At 43.3% G+C, this 16084-nt stretch overlaps 1 protein-coding gene across 1 annotated transcript in view; it reads left to right on the forward strand.

The window, feature by feature from the left end:
* The first annotated feature begins 2305 nt into the window (after nt 1-2305).
* LOC126998052 (uncharacterized) overlaps nt 2306-16084 on the forward strand; it is a 90280-nt gene continuing 76501 nt past the window's right edge. The window contains exon 1 of the mRNA XM_050859370.1: nt 2306-2872. Coding sequence (XP_050715327.1) covers nt 2321-2872 — 552 coding nt within the window. The 5' untranslated portion in view covers nt 2306-2320. The remainder of the gene's footprint in view (nt 2873-16084) is intronic.

A 16084-nucleotide genomic window follows, 5' to 3' on the forward strand; every position in this document is an offset into this window, starting at 1 on the left:
AAGAGAGGTAGGAAGGAAGAGAAAGAATGAAAGGAAGAAGTTAAGAAAAGGAGTAAAGAGAGAAAGACAGGAAGGAAAGGAACGAGGAAAACATTGGGAAGTAAGAAAGGGAGAAAGTGGGAAGAGGAGAGAAAGAAAGAGAGAAAAGGAGAGTAAGAAAGGAGGGAGTAGGAATAATAGGAGAAAGGAGAAAGAGGGGGAAAAAGTTGAAAAGATGAAGAAAAAGAAGTGGGGAGAAAGTTAGAAAGGAAGAGAAAAGGGAAGATAGCGATGCAAGGAAGGAGTTTAAAAAGAGTTAAGGGAGGGAGAGACAGGAAGAGGAAAAGGGGCAAAAAAAGTTAGGGAGGAAGGGAAGCAGGTGAAATGAGAAGAGAGAGAGAGAGAGAGAGAGAGAGAGAGAAAGGAGGGGGTAGGAATAACAAAAGGAAGAAGAAAGAAGAGGGAAAGATGACAAAAAAAAAGAACTAAGGACATACAGAGAGAGGGAGGGAGGGAGAGATAGAATTGTGCAGGTAAACAGAGGAATAAAAGGACAGGTTAATTGGTAATCAGGAGGGACAGGTGAATGCATTAATGAGGTCCCGAGACGCCCAGCTAAGGCAGGTGAGAGGGACTTGCACCTTTGACTCGCTCAGGTAACTCGTGAGATGAGGGAGAGAGGGACGGAGGAAAGTAGGTGAAGAGAAAGGAGAGAAAGGAGGGAGGAGGAGAGCATATATGATAACTGTGAAGAGGGAGGTAGGGAGGGAAAAGAAAGAGAAGATGTGTAGGAGAAATGTGATAGATAGAAAGTGAGGAGAGATTATAAAGCTGAGGAAAGATAAAGAAGGAGAAAGGAGAGACAGGGAGAAAAGATTAAATATGATAACTGTGAAGAGGGAGGTAATACAGACACGAAGAGGAAAAAGGAAAAAAAAAGATAATGAGAAGGAAATAAACGAGAAATGGGTGGAGGGGGAAAGTAAATGAGGAGAAAGAAGAGAAAGATGGAAAAAGAGAAAAGATTAAATATGATAAATGAGAAGAGGGAGATAATGCAGACATGAAGAGGGGAAAAGAAAGAGAGGATGTGAAGGAGAAAGATGAAAGAGAAGGAAAGAAAAAGATGTAAAAGGAAGCAGGAAAAAAAAGATGAGAAACAGGAGGAGAGAAGGAAAGAAAAGAGGATGTGAAGGAGAAAGATAAAAGAGAAGTAAAGAAAGATGAAAAAGGAAGGAGGAAAAAAAGATGAGACAAAGGAGGAGAGAAGGAAAGAAAAAGCTGAAAAAAATGATAAAGGGGGAATATATAAGACGTGATGAATGCAAGGAGGAAGGAACACATGCGAAGGAAAGAAGGAGAGGAAGAGATGATACATAGAAGGAGGGGATGAGAGAAAGGATGATGGAGGAAGAGGAGGGGAGAGAGGAAGGGAGAAGATGATGCATGAGACGATGGAGATAATCATAGAGGCGAAGGAGAAGATGGAGAGAAGAAAGGAGGAAAGGGGAGGAAGAGTGAACGATATTACGGGCTGGAGGAAAGAGATGGAGGGAGGGAGAGAGAGAGAGAGAGAGAGAGAGAGAGAGAGAGAGAGAGAGAGAGAGAGAGAGAGAGAGAGAGAGAGAGAGAGAGAGAGAGAGAGAGAGAGAGAGAGAGAGAGAGAGAGAGAGAGAGAGAGAGAGAGAGAGAGAGAGAGAGATATGAGCCACACTCGCATCCCCGGAGACTAACAGACAGGCCGAGATAGAAAGTGAGACAGGTATTAAACAGGAATATCGAAAGGCAGAGGAAAAACAACACCTCCGCCTTGTCTTCCTGGGGACCGGACGGGAGGGGAGGGGGGGGGGGGGACGGAGAGGCAGTCAGGGAGGCGGGAGGGAATGTGGGAGGCAAAGACGTGAAGGGTGGGGAGGGAAAGGGCAGGGAGGTAACACGGAGGAGGTAAGAAGACATAAAAAAAACAGGTGGAGAGAGAAAGGAGACAGGGAGAGGGAAAAAGAGAAAGGAAACTGAAGGTCACGATGAGAAGAGAAAGAGATGGAGGAATGTAAGAGAGAGCTAAATGAGGTGTGTGGAGGAGTAGAAGAGGGGGGGATAAAGGAGGAGAAGGAGGAGGAGGAAGAAGAAAGCAGGTAAGATGAAAAAGTAGAACAAGAACAGGAAAGAGGATATAAAGGGCAGAGGAGGACGAGGAGGAAAATGGGAGGGATGGAGGGATAGGAGAAGAACAGGAGGGAGAACATGAAAGGCAAAGAAGGGACAGGGAAGAATGATGAAGCGGGAAATAAGGAGAAAGAAAAGAGATGCTTGGAAGAAGAGAGGATGGAGGGATAGATGGATGGAGGGAGCGAAGGACCCCCCACTAACACACGCCTCCCCTAAACCCCCTTACACAGATACGGGCACCGAGGCCAGAGAGCAGCGAGCGGGTCTGCGGGTCTGGCTGGGGGCGCGCGAGTCAGTGTGTGCCGAGATGTGCTTGGGTCGGGAGCGTGTGGCCGGCCTCCTCGCCTCCCTCGAGAAACGTGGCCTCGACCTCGCCACCCTCACCGCCCTTCCCGCCTACCAGAAACTCCTCCAGAAGCGCGCGGCGGCCCTCGACGAGAACGACAACAAGAAGGATGCCAAGAGGAAGGCCAAAGGGAGTGACAAGTGCCTCAATGGGTCCCTCGATTCTGACGGAGGCACTGCAGCAGGAGGAGGAGGAGGAGGGAAGGAAGGCGTGGGTGTGGGCGGCGGCGTGAGGGCACCACGTGGGCTGTGTTACGCCGTCGTGGTGTGCGTGGTGAGCCTGGTGGTGGGCGTCGTGTACCACTACGAGCTGAACACACACCACGGCTTCGCGAGGTTTTGGCTGAAATGGGAGAACGTGGACCTCAACGCTGAACAGGTAAATGAATGTCAGATGTTAATGAGGATGATGCAGGTTAATGAAAGTGTGTGTGGATACCTGGCAGGTGTTGATGTGGGTGCTGCAAGTATGAATGTGTGTGTGGATGTGTCAGGTGTTGAATAGGATGTTGCAGGTGAATGAATGTGTGTGGATGTGTCAGGTGTTGATGTAGATGTTGCAGGTAAATTACTGTGTGTGGATGTGTCAGGTGTTGAATAGGATGTTGCAGGTGAATGAATGTATGTGAATGTGGGATAGATTGTTGATGTAAATGTTGCAGATGAATTACTGTGTGTGTGGAAGTGTCAGGTGTTTATGTAGATGCTGTGTGGTTATGTCAGGTGTGAATAAGCAAGTTGAAAGCAAAATAATGTATAAGTGTCGTTACTTTGCAGGTGTAAATGAGCATGTGGCCGAAATAATGATGCGTTAATTATGTATCATGTGTCAGGTGATAGGGAATATGGGTCTTGTGTTAATTAAAGGTTACTGGTGTTAATTAGTGCATATGTACCAGGTGTAATCAGGAAGACATGGGGAGGTGTGGTGTACCAATCGTGGCTCCGGTGTAAGAGGTGAGCAGGTAACCTCAACACCACATGTCTCTTGTTAACGCAAAGGCCACAGGTGAATGGGCCGCCCTCAAGGACAGGTGAGCTTAGGTGTGGCAGGTAAACGAACGAGCGGACAGGTGCCACAAAGGGTGCAGAGCCATGGGTGCCCCGCTGAATGGTAAAGGTGAAGGGGACGCATGCTGTACCCTCCGGCAGGTGACAGAGTGTTGAGAGTGCCAAGGTTAGCCACTGTGGGTGTTGTGGTGTCATGCTGTTCAATCAAGACGAGGCACGGACTTATTTGATTAGTCTCGTTTTTTGTTGTTATTTTATGGGTCAGCGAGATGAAGGCCCTTTTTTTTTGCCTTTGCGTTATATTTTTGGCATTTTCCTTTTTGTTTTTTTTTGTTTTTGGCTTTGTTCCAGTAATACACCGCATGAACTTAATCAATCACTAACGTATTTTTTTCCCTGGTTATTTTATAGGTCAGCGAGATGAAGGCACTTTTTTTTGCCTTGGCGTTTGATTTTTGGCTTTTTCTCTTTTGTTTTTTTGTCTTTGGCCTTGTTCCAGTAAGATACCGCATGAACTTAATCAATCACTAACGTATTTTTTTCCCTGTTATTTTATAGGTCAGCGAGATGAATGCTCTTTTTTTATTTTACCTTTTGTTTTGTTTTTTGGTCGCCACCTGTCCCGTAATTAGATAATAACACCATTTATCTATAGAGTGAAGGCTTGTTTCAATGGTGGTATTGTAATCAACTATGGCACGCTCTGAAATGGTAATGTCTTTAGTACCATGATAAATTACTGTGGTGGCGTGTGTGGTGATCTATGGTGCGTCTCGTGTCTAGTGTCATGATTAATCACTGTGGTGTTATCGGGTTCTATGTTAGTTGGGGATCTATAGGTTGTAATTATAAGACACTATCGCTTCTCATATTAACAATTTATAAAGGTTAAAGAGAGGGTCAGTCGAGTTCTAATGAGTGTTTCCTCAGGTTCATGGTACAGAAGAAGGGTCAAACTACCACCAGGGTCATAAAACTACACCTAGAAATGCCCACAACTCCTACGAAAGCCTTCTCAAATATGTGTTTTTGGGCGGCGAAATGTCTAATAATACGACCCACAGTGTCATGATATTCCTTTCTCTCCCTCCTTCCCTCTCTTCCTTCCTCCGTCTTGATCTATACCTGCCCTCGTATTTCCCGGCATCATTTATCCTTTCATATTTCATTCGCTCCTATATATAGTGCCATGTCTACTTGTGGCGTCATGCTGCTTTGTTTTATCCCACGTGTCACAGGTAGAGTTACGCCGCCGCTGCCAAGTCGTTTGTTATGATCAGAGGAAAATGATTCAATCTAATCCCGTGCCAAAGCGCCGAGGTGGACATTGCGGGTGCCAGATATTGCGACGCGCCACGGTAGGAGGTTATAAATCGCGTCACGTAAGAACGACTGTCAATTAGAATAAAGAAATGACGTGAAGGGATATCAGCCATGACGGATGACGAGGATAAACGCAAAAATAGAACGCACACACACACACACACACACACACACACACACACACACACACACACACACACACACACACACACACACACACACACACACACACACACCTAACACACACGACCAAATAAAGTCATGCATTTAGGAGTTCACACACACACACACACACCAAGATCACTTACGAAACACAAGACAAAAGACAATGACAGCACGAATCTCACATGTCAACAGTGGTAGTAGTAGTAGCAGTAGTAGTAGTAGTAGTAGTAGTAGTAACAGTAACAGAAGTAATACAGATAAAGCATTACACTACACTCAAATAACCTAATATGGCGTGTCGTTCCTCGGTGGCATAAAGCATAATCGTCTAAATAACACAGTGGTAGTAGTTGTAGTAGTAGTAGTAGTAATAGTAATAGTAGTAGTAATAGAAATAATACACAAAAAGCATTACACGACACTCAAATAACCTAATATGGCGTAGCGTTCCTGGGTGGCATAAAGCATAATCGTCTAAATAACACAGTATTAGCGGGGCACAGGGGAACCCCGGGGGACGCCACGCAGGCCGGCCCTAGGAGGTGGCGAGCCTCTAATCCGCCTTAAGCTGTGACGGACGACGGGAGGGGGCGCCGCGCCGAACAACTGTTTCGTGTAGTAAAACGTTGTGTTGCCGGATTTGGGGCGATGACAAAAGATCACGCGAGGGAGCAGAGAGGGAGGGGTGGGAGAGAGGAAAATAAAGGAAGAGGGTTAAGGGAGGATAAAACGCTGGACATGTAACAGGATTGGAAGGATTATAAAGGATAGACTGTGAAGGAGCGTAGAGGACAGGGAGAAGAGAGGAGGAATAAAGGATAGAAGGATAAAGGAAGAGGGTAAAAGAAGGACAATAGGGTGCAAATGTAATAGGATTGGCAGGAGATAACGGATGGGGTGCGAAGGGAAGGGGTGAAGGGAGGAAGGATAAAGGGATAATGGATAAAGGGAGAGGTTAAAAAGAGGATAAAACGATGGAAATGCAACAGAATAGGAAGAATATAAGACATGGGATGCGAAGGAGGCAAGATGCATAAGGAAGGGTGGAGGCGGAGGAAAAGGATGAAGGGACTAGGATAAAGGGAGAGAGTAAAGGGAGGAGGATGAAAAGGAGGACATGTAACAGGATTCGAAGGATATGAAGGATGGAGTGTGGCGGAGGATAGGGTGGAGGAGGATAAAAGGACGATGAAACGGTACAAAAGCAACAGGATTCGAAGGATTTCAAGATGGTGTGTAAGGGAGGAGGGTGGAAGAAGGGCGAAGGTGGAGGAGAGGGGTGAAGGAAGGAAACAAAAGGGAGTGATGAAAAGGAGCAGGAGGATATGGTGAAATTGTAACAGGATTGGAAGGATTATAAGGATGGAGTGTCAAGGAGGTAGGATGGCAAAGCAAGGACTATACAAGAAGGGAGTACATACAAACAGACATATATCAAGATTGGAAAACACTGCAGAAGGATTTAAAGGACTTCGAAGGATAGAGTAAGAGGGATGAAGGATGGAACAAGAGAAGAGGAAGAAGGATAAAAAGAGGACAATAAGGATAAAACAAGTTGAAGAAGGATTATAAAGAACGTGAAGGGAAATGGGTATAGAAAAGAATTGGATAGTTAGTAGGATTTAAAGGACTGAAATGGTTAAGTTTAGAGAAGTAGGATGAAGGGAAAAGAAAGAAAAGAATAAGGGAAGAGAGGAAACGGAGGCGAATCATTGGAATGGGAGGAGGGAGAGATGACTGACTGAGAACAAGGAACCAGAATGCAAATATGAAGAATGGTGCGAGAATGAAAAATGGGAGAAGGGAAGGGATGAAGAATGGACAAGAGGAATGACGAATGGGAAACGAGAGGATGGAAATTAGAAAACAGAGGTGGGACGGAATGGAAGGAAGAATATGGCGAATAAAAATAAAAACGAAAGACGAGGGGCTGAAAACAGAAGCTAAAGGCGGAAGAGAGGGGAGAAAGGTGTGTAAAGGGGAGAGGAAAAACAATGCAAGAAAGAATTACACATGAAAAAATTAGGAAGAAAAAAGAACGAAGAGGAGGACAAAAAAAACATGAATGGAAGAATAAAATGTGAAAATAAAAGAATAAGGATTAAAAGAAAGGTGCTGGGAGAGAGAGAGAGAGAGAGAGAGAGAGAGAGAGAGAGAGAGAGAGAGAGAGAGAGAGAGAGAGAGAGAGAGAGAGAGAGAGAGAGAGAGAGATACACAAAAGGGGGAACCAAGGTGTGAAATGCACGGGGAACAGGTGAAAAGTGGCGTAGTTGTAGTAGTAGTAGTAGTAGTAGTAGTAGTAGTAGTAGTAGTAGTAGTAGTAGCCCCCTTCAAAGCCTTCCTTTAAACCTATCTCCAATCAACTAATCAAATTTCTCCTTCTCAAACAACAGACTTAATTTACCAGTAGAACAGAAATAAAGACAAATAAGATCTACTTCCAATCAGTTAAGAAAGAAAAGAATGATCAACGAGAATTTCAAGAGGACGAGGAAAATCTGAAGACTCATCACCTCAACTTCCAACCCAAAACTCCTGCTATTTTTCCGTTAGCAAATGCCATTAAAGAAAAGTAATAGAAGTAAAAGAGAGCAGCGAACGTTCTCACACCAATAAAGAGCGCTAATATAATTTCCCTCTCGCAGTAGGCCTTTCGATAAGCCTAATTTGAGGGCGGTAAAATTGTTGGAGAAGTGTGTGAAGGGAAAATAAAGTTGGGAGAGAGAGAGAGAGAGAGAGAGAGAGAGAGAGGGGGGGTGACATAACAAGTGTGGTGATGACCTTACTATAGGCTACAGGATGTGTGTGTGTGTGTGTGTGTGTGTGTGTGTGTGTGTGTGTGTGTGTGTGTGTGTGTGTTTGCAGTAAAGGAAGAAGCTTAAAAGGAAAAATGATAAAAAAGAAAACACTGCTCCCATGAAAGACAACAGAAATGAGTGACGTGTGTGTGTGTGTTTGTGTGTGTGTGTGTGTGTGTGTGTGTGTGTGTGTGTGTGTGTGTTTGTGGGTGTGTGTGGGTGTAAGTATATGCTAAGCTACTGATGAACGAACAAATGAGTGTAATCTATTTTAATGGGTGACTCGCGCATCCATAATTTTCAGTCCGCCTCTGTTCTATTAAAATGCAGAAGGCGTGAAATTTCGACAACGTTATTCAATGAAACTAATGGAAAATTCGGCGACCCGCTCATTATTTTTTTATTATTATTGAAAGTAAAGGTAATGAAAGCTGTAGCAGTGACGATAGCAGTAGTAGTGGTAGTAGTAGTAGTAGTAGTAGTAGTACTGGTGGTAGTAGTAGTAGTAGTGGTGGCAGTGGTAAAGACATTCGGTATTCTGGACGGATGAAAGGTAACACACACACACACACACACACACACACACACACACACACACACACACACACACACACACACACACACACACCTGCACATTTCAACGGCACACACCTCCAATAAAAGTCAGGTACCCACAGCGAGCCACAATAACCTGAATGACTATTTTTATATACTCTCTCTCTCTCTCTCTCTCTCTCATCAGCGCGGGACTCGGGACAATACCTCACATTTTTTTTTTTTTTTACCGCGACGAAACAGACCCGGGAATATTACAGGTAGGAGGAGGAGGAGGAGGAGGAGGAGGAGAAGAAGTAGTAGTAGTAGTAGTAGGAGGAGAAGGAGGCAGGAGGGAGAGATGAATGGAGAACAGGTGAACGGAAACGAAAAAAAAAAAAGGAGGTCGAGCGCTGAGTAGGTAGAAATGTAGGTAGGAAAAAGGTATGTAAGGTAAGTACGTAGGTAAGAAGATCGATAGATAGATAGATAGATAGATAGATAGATAGGGGGCAGGAAGATAGGCTGTAAGGTAGGTAATGAAAGACGGCAGTTATGTAGGCAGGTAAGAGGCAGGTAAGTAGGTAGGTAGGCGTTGCTAATGGGCGTTCTCTCGGTAATGTGCAGCCTTTGTGTTGCTCGTGTTGCTCGGGGCGGGAGGCGGCGTAAAAATACTCCTCAGGTGACATAATGAAAGGTAATGACGTGGAGAAGGTGAAAAAAAAGGTGAGGGAGAAAGGTGTGTTTGAAAGCGTGTATGTATGTATGTATGTATGTATGAGTATATGCAAAGTAAAAGGGGATGAAAAGTGATTAAAGAGTGGGAGGATGATGGTGTGTGTGTGTGTGTGTGTGTGTGTGTGTGTGTGTGTGTGTGTGTGTGTGTGTGTGTGTGTGTGTGTGTGTAATTACGCATTGGACTTATTCGTAGCTATAATCAATCTTCATATGCTCTCTCTCTCTCTCTCTCTCTCTCTTGCATCATATCCCTTCTCCAGCCCCACCTCCATCCAATATCTCCTCCTCCTCCTCCTCCTCCCCCTCTCTGTTTCCTCCTATTTGGTCAAGAGGTCATGTAAAGGTTAGCAAGACCCTCCATCCTGCCTCCTCCTCCTCCTCCTCCACCCCAACCAGCCTTTACACTTTCCCTTTCGTTGTGAGGAGACAGAGGAGGAGGAGGAGGAGGAGGAGGAGGCAAGTCCGTGGGTAAACCGGTTCAACATGCCCAGCTAAGAAGAGGAAACATGAGAAACACGGAACAGCAGGGAAGAGAGCGCTTGGTACCTTATGGCGAGTCTGCAAGCATTACTGACTGATTGAGTTCGCGCCGGACCGTTCAGTTCACTCCCGTTCGACCGAAGTTAAAGTAAATGCGAGTTCCGAAAGAGTTAATCGTTTTTATACTAATTTCTTATGCATGAAGGTAATTCCACTGGCGGATGACACGGCTTGAGTTAAAAGAAAAAAGCTTCCGCCCGTAATTTTTCGCCCATCTCGCAGTCACGCATGGGGTCAGGTCAGGTCAGGTCGGGTGAGTCACAAATATTAGATTCAGTATATATATATTTTTCTGGTCACTTGCGGACTTGAATAAATATTGAGTCCACCATTTCTGTGAGTCTGGTATAATCTTGGAGGAGGAGGAGACGGAGGAGGAGGAGGAGGAGGAGGAGGAGGAGAAGGAGGAGGAGGAGGAGGAGGAAAATAAGGACTGGGGGGGAAGGTAAAGTGACCACATCCATATAATCTTTTGTGTGGTGAAGGAAATTTTTTATCTACCACCACTACCACTACTACCACCACTACTACTACTACTACTACTACTACTACTACCACTACCACCACTCATTTCTGCCGCGTCACGCCTTGCTCCACGCTTCCTGAGCCAACACACAGCAGCGACAAACGACGTGACATCAAAATTTCACGCATCAAACCCCGGCTTACTGAGACACACACACACACACACACACACACACACACACACACACACACACGCACACACACACACATCTGATCCCGCAACTCTTTGTCCCCAGCGCAGCAAATTCAACACAACATGACACACAGCACGGCACGACACAACACCCGCCCGACACAAACACCGCCTCGTCAGCTGTCTTTTTCACGTCGACGCTTTTGTGACGAAAGAGAAAAATCAGAGGCGTTCAGCATTTCTTTCTCTCTCGTTCTTTTTCTTGTTCCCGGCGTTTGATTTTTAACTCCGTGTGTGTGTGTGTGTGTGTGTGTGTGTGTGTGTGTGTGTGTGTGTTCCAGTAAAACAAAAGAACACGTTACTGTTTAACAATGCACAGTAACAAAAGACTGATAACATAGAAACATCGCATTGAATGTAAGAACAAACGTTATAATGTCAACTGCCTGAGATAATATATGACGAAATACACAACCCAAGCAGGAGTCATACATCACGGCAGCCACTATAAATAAAATTCGCTTGCGCCACTGACGGGCTGGGGTTGTTCAAGAGGAACCTCAAGAGAACCTACCAACGTTATAGAGAGCACTTAGAAAATAAAAAAGCAAAGCAGCAATAATCAGGGAACTTATGATAGAAAAATTAACCTTGCATCAATATGGCATGACAAGTGTTACACGGAAACGTTAAAATGTCAAACGTGGAAACTAGAATACAATCACGAAAGCGAACAATAGAATAACACAACGAAACCAGCAACACAAAAAGCAGGAAACACACCATAACATATTAACAAAACTTACATCAATATCGCATAGCAAGAGCAATATGGAAACGATAAAATGTCAGGTGTACGAAATAGAAAATAACAACGAAAGCGAGCAACGGAGCAACTCAACAAAACCAGCAACACAACAAGAACCTGGGAACTCATCAAAGCAACATTCAAGTCGGGCAAACAAAGCAATAGAACACGATTGTCAGCGATGAAGCAACACGAATAGGCCCCACTCGAAGCGACCACACGGGAACAAGACCGGAAAGAGAAGCACAGCAATTCGTAGCAACACATGGAATTAAATATTGGACTGACATGAAAGAGGAAACAGACGCGGGTAAATATTAAAAGGTAAATCACGGGGGTTCACTTAAACTTAGGTAAATACTGTTAATTAAAAGCAGGTAAAGTAAATAACGTGGGAATACTAGAAAAACGAAACCAGGGAAAGCACGAATAAAAAACGATGCAGGGAGACGAATAAAAGAGGAAACAAAGAAAATAACTGATAAAAAATGAAAACCTGGAAAAATATGGAGAAAAAACGAGACAGGAAGACGACAAAAAAATGAAACAGAGTAATAAAAAATGAAAACCTGGAAAAATATGAATAAAAATCGCTACAAAAAGACGACTACAAAAAGGAAACAAAGAAAAAAATGAAACAGAACGGAAACATTCATAATAAAAAAATAAAAAAAATAAAAATAAAAATGGAGACCTGGAAAAATATGAATGAAAAAAAAAAACGGTACAGGAAGACGAATAAAAGAGGAAACAAAGAAGAGACTAAGAAATTGAAACGGAAGCGAAAAAACTCATTATAAAAAAAACAGAAAAACTAAAAAATGGAGACCTGGAAAATATGAATAAAAAACAATACAGGAAAACGACTATAAAAAAGGAAACAAAGAAGAAACTAAGAAATTGAAACAAACGAAAAAAAAACCCCACTCATTATTAAAAAAAACAAATACAAAAAAATGGAGACCTGTAAAAATATTAATGAATAAAAAAAACGATACAGAAAGACGAATAAAGAAAACAAAGGAATATTAAAAAAAAACTATAAGAAACTGAAACACAAAACAGCAACACACACACTCATAATAAAACCCAGAATTACTAAAAAAAAAAAAAAAATAAGGGAAAACTGAGAAAACATGAAAAAAATCCGATAGAGAAAAATAAGAAAGAAAACAAAGGAATATTAAAAAAAAACTATAAGAAACTGAGAGATACAACAGCAACACACTCATTATAAAAAAAACAGAATTACTAAACAAATGGAAAACAGAAAACAGGGAAAAAAATCCGATACAGAGACAAATGAAGAAAGAAAACGAAGGAATATGAAAAAAAATCTATAAGAAATTGAAACACAAAACAGTAACACACTCTCATAATAAAACCCAGAATCAATAAGAAAAAGGAAAACTGAAAAAAACATGAAAAAAAAACACATCAAGTTAAATAAGAAAGAAAACAAAGGAATACAAAAAAAAACCTATAAGAAATTCAAACAAAACAGCAACACACTCACACATTATAAATCCCACAAAGACTTCAACAGCATCCATTTCTAGATTACACTTCCTATTTTTACACATTTTTTTTTTCTCGGGAGGGTTAGTTTATCTCTCTCCCTCACCCTCTCCCTCTCCCTCTCTCTCACACCCCCCCCCCCCTCCTACTCTCTACGTAAACAGTATTCCTTTATTCCGGCGATGCAACATATATGCGTTCTCCATTCATTTTTCGTACCTTTGTTTTACCTGAATGTTACCTGTGCAGAGGGGAGAGGAGAGGAGGGGAGAGCAGAGAAGGGGAGAGGAGAGCAGTGGTGAGGTTGAAGTGGAGGGCTGTGGTGGTGGTGAGAGGGTTAGAAGTGGTGAGAGGTATAGTGAGAATGGTGATAGTGTAGAGTCCAAAGTGAAAGAGAAGGGAATTGGAAAAGTATGGTGTTAAGGGATGGTGCGGGAAGGGTGAACTATGCCTGTGAGGGTAGTTAAGCAAAGGGAGGAGAGAGAGATAAGAGGAATAGAAGGTAAAGAAAAATGATAGCAGGGAGGAAGGAGGTGACTTCGAGTAGGGGCAGAGAAGGGAAAGGGGAAAGAAAAAAGGGGTGGTAGTGAGAGGAAGTTGTTTTAAGGTAGGATGTGAGGGGAGGGTGGAGGTTAAGTAGGGGCAGAGAGGGGAAAGGGAAAAGAAAAAAAGATGGCAGCGAGAGGGAGTTGTTTAAAGGCAGGATGTTCGGGGAAAGGTTGGGGATTGAAGGGGAGTAATGGTGAGGAAGAGGAAGGAAAAGGGATGCTGGGAAGGAGGGACAAGGAAGGGAAGAGGGAGAAAAAGATGAGTTAATGATAATGAGGATGTGCATGATGATGTGAATTAGAATGGGAGTGGGAGGGACAGGTGATGAGGGAAGGGGATGACGTGAAGAAAAACGAGATAAGGATGATGGAGGGAGAGAAGAAGTGTGGTTCAGTGGGGGAGGACAGGAAGAGGTGATAGTGGGGGTATAAGGACGTGACATTAAACCATAAAACTATTGTGTACTCCCGTCTTTCCTCTCCCCTTACTGTGACCTCCATTAACCCAGTCCCCTTTGCTACATCCTTGACTGAGGTAAATAAATAAATAAAGTAAAGATGTGGAGGGGTGATAAGGGTGTGTTAGGGTGAGGAGAAGCAGGGAAGGTAGGAGAGGACAGGTAAAAAGAACTGTGCACGGTTCACCTGACTCTAATGACGCAACTAAATATTCATTGCCCTTAAACACTTGCTTGAGAATGACCTCCTGACGCTGATGACACACACACACACACACACACACACACACACACACACACACACGATGATGTAAAAAATATTCCTTTGTTGGAGTATAAATTCACGTTGAACTTTTTTTTTCTTTTGTACATTCTCTCTCTCTCTCTCTCTCTCTCTCTCTCTCTCTCTCTCTCTCTCTCCTCCTCCTCCTCCTCCTCCTCCTCCTCCTCCTCTTACTCCTCTTCCTTCTCTTCCACTGTTGGTACCTCCACTATTTTTCTGGAGAGACAAAGCAAAGAGCGCAAAACAAAACAAAATAAAAGAGCAAAACAGAGGAAGGAGAAGTGAGCAACACGCCTTACAGAGAAACACGAAAACTCTTCCTTTTATGGCTTGATTTTGACCCGACCCGTGACAAACTACCCGTCTGTTTTTCCTCCTTTGATAGAAATAGCCAACGGGAAGCCAGGGGTCCAGGTACGTGTTAGGAAAAATATTGTAACTGTAACGAATGGCCGATACCACTCTTTACCTTGCCCGCCCTGCCTGCCAAAAACGGGAGTCCGAGGAAACAGATTGGACAAGGACGAAACATGACTGCTGGCTACGATTTGGACAGGAACAACCAATCCACGGAAAGCCTAAAAATGCGTCAGAAGATTTACAGGTGATAAAAATAAATGTTCCAGATATCAAAAGTTATTAAGAAAGGAATAATATAAGTAACTGTCCGTCTCTCGCCTACTTATCTTACCTGCCTGTTAATTAGAAGACCTAGGAAATGTATCAGAAGCTTTACTACTCACAAAAAATGGACAATATAACCGACAATAAAAAGTATATTATGTCTCCTTGCCTACCTGCTGTACCTGTTTATCTATCTACTTTCTACCTGTCTTCCCGCCTACCTACCTTCATCCCTGTCTATCTCTTTACATGATCGCTCCTTACCTTACTATCCTTACTATCCTATACCTATCTATCTTACTATCCTATACCTTACTATCTACCATCTTCCTGCTATTCTTCCTTCCTACTTACTAAACCACCTGTCTACCTGTTTTTTTCTGTGCATCTGTTTACATGTTCTCTCCCTGCCTACCTATATACCTGTCCCCCTCCTTTCCTGCTAACGTTCCCCTCCTACCTGCCGGCTTGTTTCACCTGCGCCGGCTGCTCCCCTTACTTTACCTGTCATCCTTGAGCCTCGTTTCCCGCCTACACTCTCACCTGTCCCTCCCACTCTCTCTCTCCCTCTCTATCATTTTTTTTTCCTGTAACCTTTGTCTTTGTTTCCCTCGCTCACCTGCACCTCTATCCCTCTCACCTTTACTCTCATTTTACCGCAGATACTCTCACTTTCACTCTGTTCCGCAGCTCACAAAATTACCCTCACTCACTCACCTTATTATCATTATTTTTAAACTATGACCTTCGCTCGCCCCATCACACATACTCCCATTTAATATACCAGTAAATTTTCACTCTTACATAACTCTCTGCTCACTCTCACTCTTGCTTCTCCCTCCTTTTCACACTTAAACTCACCCTAAAATTACTAACTTCTGTCTCTCTTCCATGCTTCTCTCATTTTCATTTCACTCTCACTCTTGTTTCACTTTCCTTTTAACACTATCATTCTAAAACCACTAACTTCTCACGCTCTTCCATGCCTCTCTCTCACCCTAAGCTCACTCTCACTATAGTTTCATTCTCCTTTTCTAAAACCACTAAATTATCACTCTTTTCCATGGCTATCTCACTCTGGTTTATCTCTCCTTTTCACATTTACTGACATTTTAAATCCGCTGACTCATCACACTCTTCAAAGCCTCTCTCTCACTCTTCTTTCCACACTTATTCTCATTCTAAAACCACGAAATCCTCACACTCGTCCGTAGCTATCTCACTCTTAGCTAACTTTCACTCCTGTTTCATTCTCCTTTTCATATTTACTCTGACCTTCAAACCACGAACTCTTCCCACTCTTCCATACTTCTCTCTCTCTCTCTCTCTTCCCTCTCCTTTCAACCCTTACCCTAAAACCACTTCATTATCCCACTCTGCTTCTCTTACCCTTTCACTCTTGCTTCTCTCTCCTCTTTTTCTCCCTTTTTTTCTTCACTTCATATCAATTCATCCCTTCTGCACCCTTCTTTCTCTCTTCTATTCACCCATTCCCTTCCTCTCTATATCAATCCCTCCCTTCCTCACCCTTATTGTTCTCTCCTTTGCTCCCTTTTTCCTTCCTCTCTATACCAATCCCTCCCTT

Source organism: Eriocheir sinensis, chromosome 13 (assembly GCF_024679095.1).
Source record: "Eriocheir sinensis breed Jianghai 21 chromosome 13, ASM2467909v1, whole genome shotgun sequence".
NCBI lineage: Eukaryota > Metazoa > Arthropoda > Malacostraca > Decapoda > Varunidae > Eriocheir > Eriocheir sinensis.